This window comes from Dromiciops gliroides, chromosome 1 (assembly GCF_019393635.1).
Source record: "Dromiciops gliroides isolate mDroGli1 chromosome 1, mDroGli1.pri, whole genome shotgun sequence".
Taxonomy (NCBI): Eukaryota; Metazoa; Chordata; class Mammalia; order Microbiotheria; family Microbiotheriidae; genus Dromiciops; species Dromiciops gliroides.
In genome coordinates, this window is record NC_057861.1 from 319,175,183 (window position 1) to 319,189,748 (window position 14,566).

Genomic DNA, 14,566 nt, shown 5'->3' on the forward strand with positions numbered 1-14,566 from the left:
AACAAAAAATTCATCACAGAAGAAATTAGTAATGAATGTTGCTCAGAATGAAGAGTTCTCAAAGCAATATTTAAAAACATGATGAACAAATTAGAAAACACTGAATCCTAAGCAGAAAGTCTCTCTAAAGAAGTGAAAAGGAGAATAACAAATATGCAACACTGAAGTGGAGGAAAAACTGGTGAAAGAGAAGCAAAAAGTAATAATATTAAAAGAATACATGAACCTTGTACTACCCAAAGAAATTGACCTTGATTATGGGGGCAGCTAGGTGGCTCAGTGGAAAGCACTGGCCTTGGATTCAGGAGGACCTGAGTTCAGATTCAGCCTCAGATACTTGACACTAGCTGTGTGACCTTGGGCAAGTCATTTAACCCTCAGTGCTCCACAAAAATTTAAAAAAAATTTTTTTAAAAGAAAGAAATTGACCTTGATGACAGAATTTAAGGATCTTAAGTCTCCTTAGAAGGATATGACAAATGAAAAACAAAACAAAACAAACAAGCAAAAAACCCCAACACCCTTGGCACTAAAATGAGGGAAACAAAAGAAAACTGCTCAGAATGTTCTGCATACAGAAAAACAAACCTTGCTTAATAAAAGTCAAATATCTCCTCCACAAAACTCTTCAAATCCCAAGATATAACAGTTACCCATCAGATTCCTACCTCCTGATAGAGAAGTGATAGATTCAAGATGGAGACATAACATTTTTGGAGACAGCCAATGAGGTTATTTGTTTTGCTTGACTATCCATATTGTTTACAAAGGTTTCTTTCTTTCCTTCCTTCCTTCTTTCCTTCCTTCCTCCTTCTCTCCTTCCTTCTTTTCTTCTTTATTATTCCTTATTATTTAATGTGGTGGGGTGGTGAAGAAAGAGGGAAAGAAAATAAATGTTTTTTACTGAAAATAAGTCACATCTATCAGATTGTCAAAGATGACTGAAAAGTAAAATTATACTCATTGAAGAAGATGTGGGAAGTGAGATATACTATGCACCATTGATGGTGATGTGAATTGGTCTAGCCATTCTGAGAAGCAATTTGGAACTATACCTAAAAAGTCACTAAATTGTGAGTTGGACCTAGAGATACCACTACTAGGCAGATAACCCAAAAAGATAAAACAAAGAGGAAAAGGACCCATATGTACAAGAATACTCACAGAAGAATTATTAATTATAGCAAAGAACTAAGGGAATACCCATCAATGGGGGAAGAAAACAAATGATGGGCTATGAACATAATGGACTATTATTGCATAAGAAATGGGAGATGGGATGGATTCAGAGAAACTTGGAAAGACTTTTATGAATTTGTAAAACTAAGTGAGAAGAACCAGGAGAATAATGTACACAACTACTAGATGTAAAGGAAAGCAACTCTGACTAATGCAATTATGAACCGCAACTTTGGAGGATTAATGCTAATGCCCACTTCCCACCTCCAGACAAAGAGGGAATAGACTAGACATAAAGAATGAAACATACTTTTTTGAACATGGCCAATGAATGAATTTTTTTTTCTTTGACTATGCTTATTTGCTTTAAGGGAAGGTTTTTACATTAGAGGGTTGGAAGAAGGAGAAGAGTAGGGATAATTATAATAATGCCCCCCAAAAAAAGCAAAAGAAAGAAAAGAAGATCAATTTTTTAAATGCACAGAAAAAGAGGAGGTATAGGCAAGCAGAACAGCTTTGAAACCAATATACTGAATTTATTATGTACTTTTTAAAAGGAAACAAACTATATGTGATAGAGAATTGTAGATTCATATGTAATCTTTTTCTGTTCTTTGCAGATGGAAATGTTTATGTTGCTATTTGTCAAGTTCAAAATAACAAAAAATATATGCTTATATATGTACATATGTATAATAAAAAGATGGGAAAGGAAATGTGAAGGAAATATTATATTCTAAAAAGGCAAGAAGCTGAAACTGAAACCTAAAGCAATATGCCCTGTAAACTGGAGCCTAATCATCAAAGAAAGAAATATGGACATTCAACAAGGGAGGCACTTAAAGCATTTCTGGGGGAAAAAACAGACACAAGCATAATATCTGATATGCAAACGACAGAAACACAAGAAAGGCAAAATAAGTACAACTACCAAGGAAAAAATAAGTAATGAAATTATCCCATGATTAAAAGTTATTTTTAAATGAGAGAAAAGAATAAGAAAACTGAAATCACCAAACCAGAAATGAAAAAGGAAAGATTATAAGAAACCCCAAATAATATTATTATGGAATGTTAAATTTATACACCAATAAATTAGGGAACTGTTAATCTTGATATCTTTTTTACAGTGTATCTGGGACAAAAAGAATGATATTCTCACAGGGTTGGTGAGAGAACCAAAGAAGATGATTTATGTGATGTACTCTGTAATATATAAGGTATAAATAGGGCAGCTAGGTAGAGCAGTGGATAAAGCACCAGCCCTGGATTCAGGAGGACCTGAGTTCAAATCTGGCCTCAGACACTTGACACTTACTAGCTGTGTGACCCTGGGCAAGTCACTTAACCCTCATTGCCCCACCAAAAAAAAAAGTATAATATAAATGTCATTTACCCTTGTTTGTCTAGCTCACAAAACTAAAATATCATGTCTTTGGGGTTGTGATCATAGATTTACTCCCTTTTTTGGCTAACTACTTTTAATCCATTACATGTCCTGAGTTTGTACTTATTAACCCTAGCCCATAGTTTCATAGAGTACGTATCGTGTTTCTCTCTGTCTCTGTCTGTCTGTCTCTCTCTCTCTCTCTCTCTCACACACACACACACACACACACACAAATGAACAACGACAGGCTTTTACATGGCTCTGTAGTCATCACAATACATTACTATTTATATACTGTGAAAACATATATTCTGGTTAGATTTCATAAGCCACTGCTATTCTGAGAAAAATGCCAAAAAATGACTAATATGATATTTCTTTGAAGTATTGGTTGATGACAAATCAAAGTTTTGTTGTCGTAAGTGACTTGCTGTCAAGGTTCTCTCTAGGGAATTATTTAAGCACCAATAGTTTGTTAGAGAAATTTTTAAAAGAACAGTTTGATGTTATAATAAGCTAGTGCTAGACAATCTACTGCTTATTACTAATGATAGAAGACAAGAGAAAGAACAAGCAGATTAGTCACTAATGATCTATTTAGTATCTACCATGTTCTGAACACTTTGACGGGTGTGACAGGGGATGCAATCAATCAACATCTATGTATCTACTAAATTATGTGCCACGCACTGTGCTAAGTGATGGAGATGAAAAGGCAAAAATGAGAGTCTCCCCCTTCAACGAGTTTACATCTTATAGGGGAAGACAATCTGTACACATGGATGTACAAGTATATGCAAAAAAAAGATAATTGGGGGAAGGGTACTAGCATTTAGGAAGCTAAGGAAAGGTCTTCATCTCATGAAAGAAATGGACTGAACTTTGAAAAATACCAAGGTGAAGTGAGAGAGAATTTCAAGCACACCATTCCTTTTTTTTTTTTTTGGTGGGGCAATGAGGGTTAAGTGACTTGCTCAGGGTCACACAGCTAGTAAGTGTCCAGTGTCTAAGGCCAGATTTAAACTCAGGTCCTCCTGAATCCAAGACTGGTACTTTATCCACTATGCCACCTAGCTGCCCCCAAAAAGACCATTCCTGATTCCCTCCGCTTTTGGTTCCTTATTACATAGAATTTATTTTTCATATTGCATGTATTCATTTATATTCATGTCTATTTACTTTTATGTATCATGCTATTTTTGTAAATAAAATGTAAACTCCTTTAGGTTTTGTCTCAGTGGGCATACTTAACAAATGCTTTTAAACTGAGCATTTTTTAATTGAAAGAAGGAGAAGCAAGGCAGGGAAAGCCATCAGGAAGCCTTTGTCTTGCCTTTGGCCTTTGATGACTCTGGAGGAGAAGGTGAGGTCAACAATTTTGCGCAACTCTGCTTCACTTAAATCCAATTCACATGCAAGTCAAGACATTGCTCCATGATGTCATTGGTCCTCTTTGAAAACAAAGGACAAACAACAACAATAATATAGGGGAGAAGTGATGAAGGCTTAAACTAGGGTGGTGGTGATGGCTGTGTGAGTGGGAGGAAGGAGAGGAATGTGAGAAAGTAGTAAAGGTAGAAGGGACAAGTTCTGATAGCTGAATGGATATGACAGGTGAGGATGACTCCAAGGATGTGAATCTGGATACTGGGAAGCCAGGTGTCACCATCATGAGAAATAGGGAAGTTTTCAAGAAGGTTAGGTGTTGGGGAAAAGATAATGACCTTGGTTTAGGATATCCTAACTTTGAAAGGTCTTGGGGACATCCAGTTCAAAATTTCCAATAGGCAGTTGGTGACGTGGATCTGGAGATTAGGGGATACCAGGGTTGGATATGAATAAACGAATGAGTGAGTGCACTGTGCTAAGTAATGGAGATACAAGTAGCAGGGACACAATGCCTGCCCATAGGAGATTCACATCTGAGTCCCTCTTAATGAGGGTGACAGCAAGTACAGGCGATTTCAGCTTCAAGTAAGATAGAAAAGTCCCACGATCTTTAAGATGCAGCAGCAAGGCAGACGGTAATACATCTTCTTTAACGCCATTTACACTGTTAAAATAACATCTGTTTCTGTTTTTGAACCATTTCACAGTGCCAAGGACTTTGGTGCTAAGAACTTTTTTTCCTGAATATTTTATGGCTGTGGTTGCTGAGGAAGTGTTGGGACGGGGTGGGACTGGGGAGGAAGACCTGCAGAAGCAGTTGCCTGGTTGTATCTCAATAGTGGCTGCTTCCCAGGATGATGGCTATGGGTGCTGGGAGTCTTCTGCTAACTGGAGAGAGGAACACGGGCAAAAGGAAGTGAGGTGACTACCTGTAAATCTGGGAAGTAATTGTGTATAACATTTCCATGGGTACCCAACATGGCTGAATTGGGCTTAGAATGTGTGCTGATCCTCACTCTCAGTGGAGAAAAAAAAAACCAGAGTGGTGAATAAAGCTATACCAAATGCATTCCAGATGCAAAGTAGTTTGGGGAGTGGCAAAAGCTAATGACTTGCTAAATGTTACAGAACTGCCAAATTTGCACCTACCCCATTCAGAGCAAGAAATGTCTTCCATGTCTACATCAGTGTTACCTATGCATACGTGATGATTCCATGTGAGAGAATGCAATATGTGTCTGCAGTGTTTGACATGATGACCAAAAGAAAAAGTGAATACAAGGGGCAGCTAGGTGGCACAGTGAATAGAGCACTGGCCCTGGAGTCAGGAGGACCTGAGTTCAAATCTGGCCTCAGACTTTAGCTGTGTGACCCTGGGCAGGTCACTTAACCCCCAACTGCCTCACCAAAAAAAAAAAGTGAATACATATACCAAAGGAATAATAGTGGCATTTCTTGGTGTAGCAAAGAACTAGATACAAAGTAGCTACTCATCAGTTCGGGTATGGTAGAACAAATTGTAGTGTCTGAATATTATGGAATATGATTGTGCTGTAAGAAATGACAAATAAATAAAATTCAGAGAAACAGGAGAAGACTTATATGACCTAAGGCAAAGTAAGCAAAACCACTAAAACAATATATACAATGGCATAAGTGAAAAGAAAAATAAAATGAAGCCTGATATTATGTAATTATAATGACCAATCTTGGCTTTGGAGATGGGAAAACATACCTGTTATTCCTTTGGTATATGTATTCACTTTTTTTTTTTGTGATGAAGCTCCATCATTAAGTACAGGTCAAAGAGAGCTTCTCTGTGAATAGTGAGATCCTCTATTTCCTCCTGTTTGTGCATGACGTTGTTCTACCTGCACCAAGCCTCAGAACACTGCAGTTTCCTGAGTTTAACTTGTCTATCCACTCAGGAAAGACCAAGTGGATGAAGAATGCCCACTGCCTAGATGTCAACATACATTTGGATGGGTACCCTATGGAGCTCACCTAACAGTATGTATATCTAGGACAGACAGTACAGAGGGACAAGCTGGGCCCTGACTGAACCATAGAAAGAGAGTGGGTTGGATCTATTTGGGAAACAGCAAAGCTTTTACTGACCCCAAACTTCTCACAAAGCAATAATAACCACCTTGGCACTGAGAGTTGTCCCTGCAAAATGTTCTGCTTTGGGAAGAAATGGACTCCTCCTTGCTAGAGGTCTTCAAGCAAAGATTAGCTGACTGCTTATCAGGATGTTGTAGAAGACTTTTTTGTTCAGGTACAGGGTTGAACCAGATGGCCTCTGGGGTCCTTTCCTACTCTGAGACTGTACAGTGAATTAAGTGGAATTAAGTTAAGTTGAAATGAACCGAATGATCATAACATTGTAACAGTAGTGACTCTACTGTATGGGACACGGATGATAGGCAGAGGGAAGAAATTTCAAGCAATAAATTAGGAAAAAAAGAAACAATACAAGGTATAGCTACCTGGTAAGTGGTATCAAAATTTGGAACAAATGTGACAAGGGAGACACAAGACCAAGATGTAGAGTTAGGGATCGCAAACATCAGTTATACCCACAGTTTGGAGAATACATACATACATACATACATATATATATATACATATATATATATATATATATATATATACACACACACACATACACACACACACACACATATACATATATATATGTATATACATATAATTTTTTTTTTTTGGTGGGGCAATGGGGTTAAGTGACTTGCCCAGGATCACGCAGCTAGCAAGTGTCAAGTGTCTGAGGCCGGATTTGAACTCAGGTTCTCATGAATCCAGGGCCGGTGCTTTCTCCACTGCACCACCTAGCTGCCCCCCCATACATATCTTTAATCTGGGGGAAACTAACTTATGTTACTGATCTTTTTCAGCTGAGCTCACATATATTTTTCATTCACACACACAGTTACAAAGGAACGTCTTCCAATGGAGAAAGATGCCATGGTAAATAATAAAGGAGAGGAGCAGCTAGGTGACGCAGTGCATAGAGCATCGGCCCTGGAATCAGGAGCACCTGAGTTCAAATCCGGCCTCAGACACTTAACACTTACTAGCTGTGTGACCCTGGGCAAGTCACTTAACCCCAATTGCCTCACTAAAAAAAAAATTAATAATAATAATAATAATAATAAAGGAGAGACAACAAAGAGAGGGGGGCTTCACATTTGACTTTTCCACAGCAGCTAAATGTAATGTTATCGGGGCAGAGTGGAGAATAAAACATGAGTGAAAAACACAAGTTGCCAGGCAAAAGAAGAGACAAGAGTCCATCAATTAATGACAGCTTTATTTTCATTCTTTTCTTCAGGGCAACTTTCAATACAACTTCACATTATTTTGTACAAATTTCTGATTTTTTAAAAATCTGGGGCTTTGATTTCCCAGAGGACATAGGAAGTTGTAAGCCTACCGCTAACAGTTGAGGAGAGGTCAGCTTCAACTTGCTTCACATCTTGATGATTTGGGCAAATTATAATAGAGTTAAGTAGACATCTAAAGATAGGATTTGCCTTAATGGCTCTGTTAAATATCCTGTTTCCCTCTGGACTCCTAGGCCCCAGTTTATGAATGCTCAGCAATTGAGGCTGGTCAAATTAGCCCTAATTGTGCATACTAAACATTTCTAATCTATTACCTTAAATAATAATATTAAAGTTGAAACATTTATTATTCCTCTGCTAATTTTCATGTGAAATGACCCAGATGAGATATTATTTCTCCTTTCTCTACCTACCACTCTCTGATACAGCAAGTCAAGGAAGGTGCTAAATAGATAGGAATCTAATGAGAAGGGAGCCAACTTCTTCTTCTTCAGAGTGGAATGAATAAGTTAACAGAACACTAAGGGATAGCTGAGTGCCCTGCCCTGAAAGATGCCCCAGATAGGGTTTGATACTAGGCTGAAAGAACTTCTTCAGCTCTAGACAGGTCAGTGATTTACTCTACTCACTAGAAGCATCAAGAGTATTAGGGGCAGGGCAGCTAGGTGGCGCTGTGAATTCAGGAGTACCTGATTTCAAATCCGGCCTCAGACACTTGACACTTACTAGCTGTGTGACCCTGGGCAAGTCACTTAACCCTCACTGCTCCGCAAAAAAAAAAAAAAAAAAAAAAAAAAAAGAGTATTAGGGGCATTCTTTTTGAGAAAATAATTAACTCTTTCTTATGACACATTCCTGTCTTTGCGTTTATAGGATACTCTAGTTTCCAACAGCTTTTGAAGACATCATCCTATCTGATCATCATCTCTAATGAGGTAGGAAGCACAGGTGTTCTTATTCCCATTTTCATTTACACACACACACGTCATTGCAGGTGAAATGGATGAAGAGAAATGGAAGAAGGGGTTTGGAGACCTGGATGTTAATCTGGTCTCTGTTATGAATCAGGCATGAAAGTCACCATCATTTCTCCAGGCCTTTTATTTCAGTCTCTTTACTACCTGATTGACCCTAAAAGCAAGATTCTAATGGGGGATTATGAAATCAATTAGAGAATATTTATTTTCCTACTTACTGTGCACTCATTAAAGATGTTCCTTTTAACTTTTAAAAACTATTCCCATAAAATCCAACCATACCACTTCAGGAATATTCTTTGAGCCCTGGAGATTTTTAAGTACTTTACAGATCTATGTCAAAGCCTTGTGTGGCTTAAATATAATTTTTTTAAAACTTGGTTTTAAAATGGAAGTTGTACATTTTAAATATTAGCATATGGTAGTACTAACATATGTTTTCTTCATATATTAAGGATGTTTCTTGCTTGGTACAAGTGGTAAGAACTGCAGAATCTAACAGAAAAGCTTCAAATTAATCTTTAAATGCATTAACCAAATATAAAAGCTCTCCCCTAAGTTCTTTGGATAAAATCTTTATCTGTGCTTAGAGGCTCAGACAAATGTATTCAAAATGACTCGTCCTGGTCTCTTACCATGGCAGATTGGAAGCTGCTAAAACAAAGACAAGGTCTTCAGATCGGGCCAACCCATCCATCTGCATAAGCAATTCTGTTTTCATCCGAAGACTTCCTTCATGCTCTCCCCTACCAAGAAGAAGAAAAGCATGAATTTCTAAAGTGATACAGAACTATCACTTTTATTTCTAACAGTGTAGCTCACAGTAACTAACTCCTAGTCACTATTTCAAATTCTTTCCAACTACAAACCATGATTAATTTATACTAGCTAACACTCATGTACTGTCAAATTCCCCCTTCATTTCATTACACTGGGAAGTTCCTGATACTGAAGCCAAAAAACAAAAACAAAAAACATATGACTTAGTTTAATCTTGGCATAAAGATTAACAGAATGGAAGTGAGTGAATGCTAATGGTGGTATTTAACAGAAAAAGCCATCAAATTGAGGATTGGCAGTAAACTGGGAAGCAGCAGAAAAGAAGAATGAACAGTGTTATTGGTGGATTAAAGGCAATGGCTCTGTGTCCATCTGTAGCATTATATGTATTGTAAAGTCTCTTTATAAACCAATGCACACAGACTGCCTTTTTTTAGGGATCCGAAAGTGTCACTAGAAGAGACATTAATAGACAAACTGAAGCTGTTTTCCACACTTCTGATGGAAGAACCAATATGCAGTCACAATGGAAAAATGAGACAGTCTCTGCACAATTAGGTTTCTCTCCCACCCCTTCCCTTTCCTTCTAAAACCACTCTCAATAAGGGAAAAAAACTCTCTTCCCAGGCTTGGATAGCCCAAATTGGCTACCTGCATTGACCAAATCAACAGAAAGCTACTCAGCTCTTCATTTTCACTTTGTCTCTTTGGATTCCACTAAAAGAATGAGCATTTAAATTCTTGTCTTTTGAGGACAACTAGATGGCACAGTGGTTAGAGTACTGGGCTTGGAGTCAGAAAGACCTGAGTTCAAATCTGGCCTCAAATACTTATTAGCTGTGTGACCCTGGGCAAGTCACTTAACTGTGTTTGCCTCAGTTTGCTCATCTGTAAAACGAGCTGGAGAAGGAAATGGTAAACCACTCTAATGTCTTTGCCAAGAAAACCCCAAATGGAGTTACAATGAGTCAGACACAACTGAATAAAAACTTCTTAGGACAGCTGAACTTTCCATTTCTTGCCTGACAGGTGGAAGCCATGGTCCAGTGGGATTGGTAGCTGCATGATCTGAAATCAGATCCTGACTCTGCGCTTTCCTAACTATATGACCCATGGCAAGTCACCAGTATACTTTCTCTATGCCTCAGTTTCCTTATCTATCAAGTGACAGATGGACAAGATGGCTTCCTAAGGTCTCTTATAGATCTAGATATATGATTCTATGTAGGGGTCAGTGGAGAGAGTAAGAACATTTGCACAGCAACAAAGTTTAGATCCGTATTGTCTCTGAGAACTACTTATCCCCTAATTAGATAAATTTTCTTAAACGATATTACTTTAGGGAGGAGACAGGGGAGGGAAGGAAGGAAGGAGAGAATTTGGAACTCAAAATATTTTTAAAAGAATGTTAAAAATTATTTTACATGTAATTGGAAAAAAATAAAATATTTTTTCCAGTACAATTCAACATTTTACAGGACAGTAACAAGATGGAATGCATCTGAAGAAGGACAATTGGGAAGGTGAGGGACCTAGAGACTACACTATGTAAGGACCAGTTGAATGAACTATAGAAATTTGACATGGCAAAGAGCAGAATTGGGAATGGGGCAGGGGACATGACAGTCATCTTTAAGTATATGAAGAAGCCATCAATTGGAAAAGAAGCTAGATTTGTTCTGCTTGGCCTCAGAGGACTCAACCAGGTACAAACAGAAATTGTAAGGAAGTAAATTTGTTTGACATAAGAAAAATCGTCCAACAGTTTTCCAACAGTAAAAACTGTCCAAAAGCCACATGTGCTGGCTGGGAGATAGTGAGTTCTCTGTTTCTGGAGGTAATGCCTATTCAAATACAGGCTGACCTAATGATCTCTAGCATCCATGCCAAGTCTGAGGTTCCAAGTTGGACAAGATAGCCTCCTTCTAATTGTAAGATTCTATGATGCTATGAAACAACTCTGATCAAGGCATAAAACTAGAAGAAAAAAGTATCTTTTTTGATAAAAAATAAAGGAGAATTATTCATGAGCTGGACAACTGTTCTTTCTCACTGGCAATGTTAGAAAGTATTGAATCTTTAGCCACAGCATGCAGAATATTAGTCTGGACACAATGAACCACCTGATTTGATGTTACAGAGAACTAAGGCTGCTACCCTGGCCCAGCATAGCAAAAAGGGCTTCCTCTTGAAAGTCATTTGTGAGCTGATGGGATAGAAACATGACCCCTACTTTGGTGTGAGCTGAAGGAGAACCCTGTGGGTGAGAGGAAGTCCTTGGATCCTGAGAAAGCAGCTACATCCAACTCATTCATGCCAGCGATATGATGCTGGCAGCCTGGCATGCTGGGCCTGGATGATCTTTAGTCCTGAAAACCACTCCTGGGTGGAGGATCAATTGTTCCCAGGCAAAGAAACTATTTAAAGCATCTATTCAGTTAACAAGATCTAATTTAAAGGACTTTCCATCTGTTTGTTGAAAATGTGTTGTCTTATTAATGGGCTCATTCTTCGGGTAAATGTTGATGGGTTTCTGATCATCAAACACATGAAGGGGAAAATATAACAACAACAAAAATGCATTATTCTGAAACAAAAGCCAAGTCCTCACTCACCCCAGGGAAGTGCCTCTCTGACTCATTACTGACTCTAGTTCATCCAGAAAGATTGTCGAAGGGGCATGATACCGAGCAAGTTCAAATAACACCTATACCAGGAAGAAAGCAACAGTTAAAATGCTCAAGTTAAAAGTCTTACTAGCTCTCACTTATGGGCTTATAAGGCCTAAATCATTAAGCATTTATGTTGTACTTGGTGAATCATAATAACATCTACCATCACTGCATTTACTCATCCTAGCATTACCCCCTGTGGTTAAATGGTCTTATTTTCATTTATCATTTGTTAAATATATATCCAGAAAGGGTAAGTGATTTGCCCAAGGTTACCCAATCCTCAGTGGGTGAGCTCAAACTGGGAACTCATTCCCTTACTTCCCAGTCTAGTGGTTAGCCCCTGCTAACAACAACAGAAGCTAGAAATGCATCATAACATATGGACACAACAGCTATATTTTTTAAAAGCCACTCATGATGATTTCTCTCATCAGTAATAGATTTATAGTTACAAATAATTGCTAGGAATAACTGCAAATGGGTTATTCTAGGAAAGAGGGTGGGGAACAGAAGTAACAAGATGTGCAATAAGACTTTAGTTTCCCAAAGAATTCAGGTCCAGATTGTTCATTAGAAATACTCTAGTTTGTTGGGCAGCTAGGTGGCACAGTGGATAAAGCACTGGCCTTGGATTCCGGAGGACCTGAGTTCAAATTCAGCCTCAGACACTTGATACTTGTGTGACCCTGGGCAAGTCACTTAACCCTCATTGCCCTGCAAAAGCAAAAACAAAAAAGAAACACTCAAGTTTAAACAATCCCCTGTTTATTTCTTTGCCACAAAACGTGATGATCACAAGGTTGGAAATGAATAGAGCAACTGCAATCTACTCTAAATGAAGAATAAAAAATGAAAGATACAACACAACAGACTTGTATCACAAAAGCATTTAACTTAAGTAAGTCCAACCACATGTATTAACAAAACAGAAAAATAGATTTGTTTACCACAATACAAGCACAAAACCATCCAGTAGCCCTGGGAAATAGGCTAGCCACAGGCCATGTTTCCAAAGCCTCACAGTCACCCTCAAATCCCTTGGAACTGAGACAATCCATGAGAAGGGCCTAAATTGGCTCATAGCCAGCACTGATTTGCTTCTTCTCCCCAACTGATAAGTAGCAATGTCTCATATAGCAGCATTTTGATCAGACTCCCATTTCAAGCTCCTTAAAAACTTTATGTGAGATTTAAGACATTGGAAGGAAGCTAACTGTGACTATGAAGGATTTTTACTTTATGGCTGGACTGTCTCATCCCAGCATAAGATAAAATCACAGTGTACAGAATAATAACCCTTTTGTTTTGTTTTTACCAGATCATCTAGACCAATCCCCTAATTTTGTAAATGAAGAAACTCAGAGAAGTGAGGTGATTTACCCATTTACAGAAAAGAGCAAAAGTGAGAGTCAAACCTGAGTGTCTCAACTCAAGGTCTGGAATATCGGAATACATAAGGGATGAATGTGCTTAGAATAGTGTACCCAACAATCTACAAGGATTTGGAGGAAGTTGGGTGGATCCTCTATAGAACTTGTGGAATTAAAAGAAGGTAGGCATCAACAAGTTGTATGCATTTGCTAAAGAGAACACTCAACTATTCAATAGCAATCACATTCTTAAGAGGCATGAACAAATGCCTTCAGCCATTAGGAGACTAGGAGCATAACCAAACCGTTATCTATAAATAACCCTTTAATTGAAATAAGAGAAACAAATGTCAGGAAAACTCCCCTCTCTGATTTAGGGGAAAGTCCTAAAGGTCCTGTAAAAGGCTTCTAAACAAAGAAAATAGATTCATACCAGGCCAGGTGTTTTTCCACCAAGCCAATGCCACGTGCTTAGAAAATCAAGACAGTGTACAACATGAGTTTCTGAAGTCAGCAGAAATTAGATTTTCCCTTTTCTAATTGGAATTTTAATTCCCTTTTCTAATTTTTTTAAAAGTAAAAGATGGGGTCAAGTAGCCAGTATGAATTTATGAGAGCATATGCCTGTAACTGTATTAACAGGGAGGCTGAGGCTGGCGGATCTCTTGAACTGGGGAGTTCTAGGCTGTGGTAGGCTAGGCTGATAAGATGCTGGATCTGGGGGCAGCTAGGTGGTGCAGTGGATAAAGCACCAGCCCTGGATTCAGGAGAACCTGAGTTCAAATCCAGCCTCAGACACTTGACACTTACTAGCTGTGTGACCCTGGGCAAATCATTGCCCCACCCAAAAAAAAAAAAAAAAGATGCCTGAGCTAAAGTCACAGGATTAGGGGACCACAAGTTTACCTATGGAGGGGCAAACTGGCCCAAGTTGGAAATGGAATGGGTCAAAGTTCCCATATTGATCATGGTGGGATCCTGCCAGTGAGAAGCCCCTGTCCTTCTAGATGGGAAAAGAGTTTAAAAAAAAAAGACCCCATCTTTAAAATTTAAAAACAAAAACAGTAGAAGCGGTCAGGGAAAGTAAACAAATTCCACTATACTAATTTGGCTTTAATACAACAAATCCCCAAATAACTGGAACCTTAGTAAAAAGTGAGGATCAGGCTAAATGAATTTTCTGGTTAATTCAAGGTTAACAAATAGTCTTTTTCATTTCACCCTTGATGCAAATGTTGTTATACATCTAAGCAGACTTACTTGTTTCACTCAAGTCCAGTCCTCAGGGATCATTACTGAACTTGTTGTTGATAAAGTATTTGCAGGGTTTTAAAAGTATGATAGTCCTGAATATCAATTCTCATTATAGATGGAAAAGTTCTGGGAGATTGAGCTGAATGTATACTGCTTCTCGGACATTCTGATTCTGATTGAAGGGTGT

At 38.3% G+C, this 14,566-nt stretch overlaps 1 protein-coding gene across 1 annotated transcript in view; it reads right to left on the reverse strand.

Annotated features, from left to right (window-relative positions):
* The window catches only part of KATNAL2 (katanin catalytic subunit A1 like 2), a 127,984-nt gene that overhangs the window by 21,698 nt on the left and 91,720 nt on the right, over window positions 1-14,566 (reverse strand). Inside the window, exons 12-13 of the mRNA XM_043976232.1 lie at window positions 11,696-11,787; window positions 8,936-9,046 (exon numbers count right to left, since the gene is read on the reverse strand). Of these exons, the coding sequence (XP_043832167.1) occupies window positions 8,936-9,046; window positions 11,696-11,787 (203 nt within the window). The remainder of the gene's footprint in view (window positions 1-8,935; window positions 9,047-11,695; window positions 11,788-14,566) is intronic.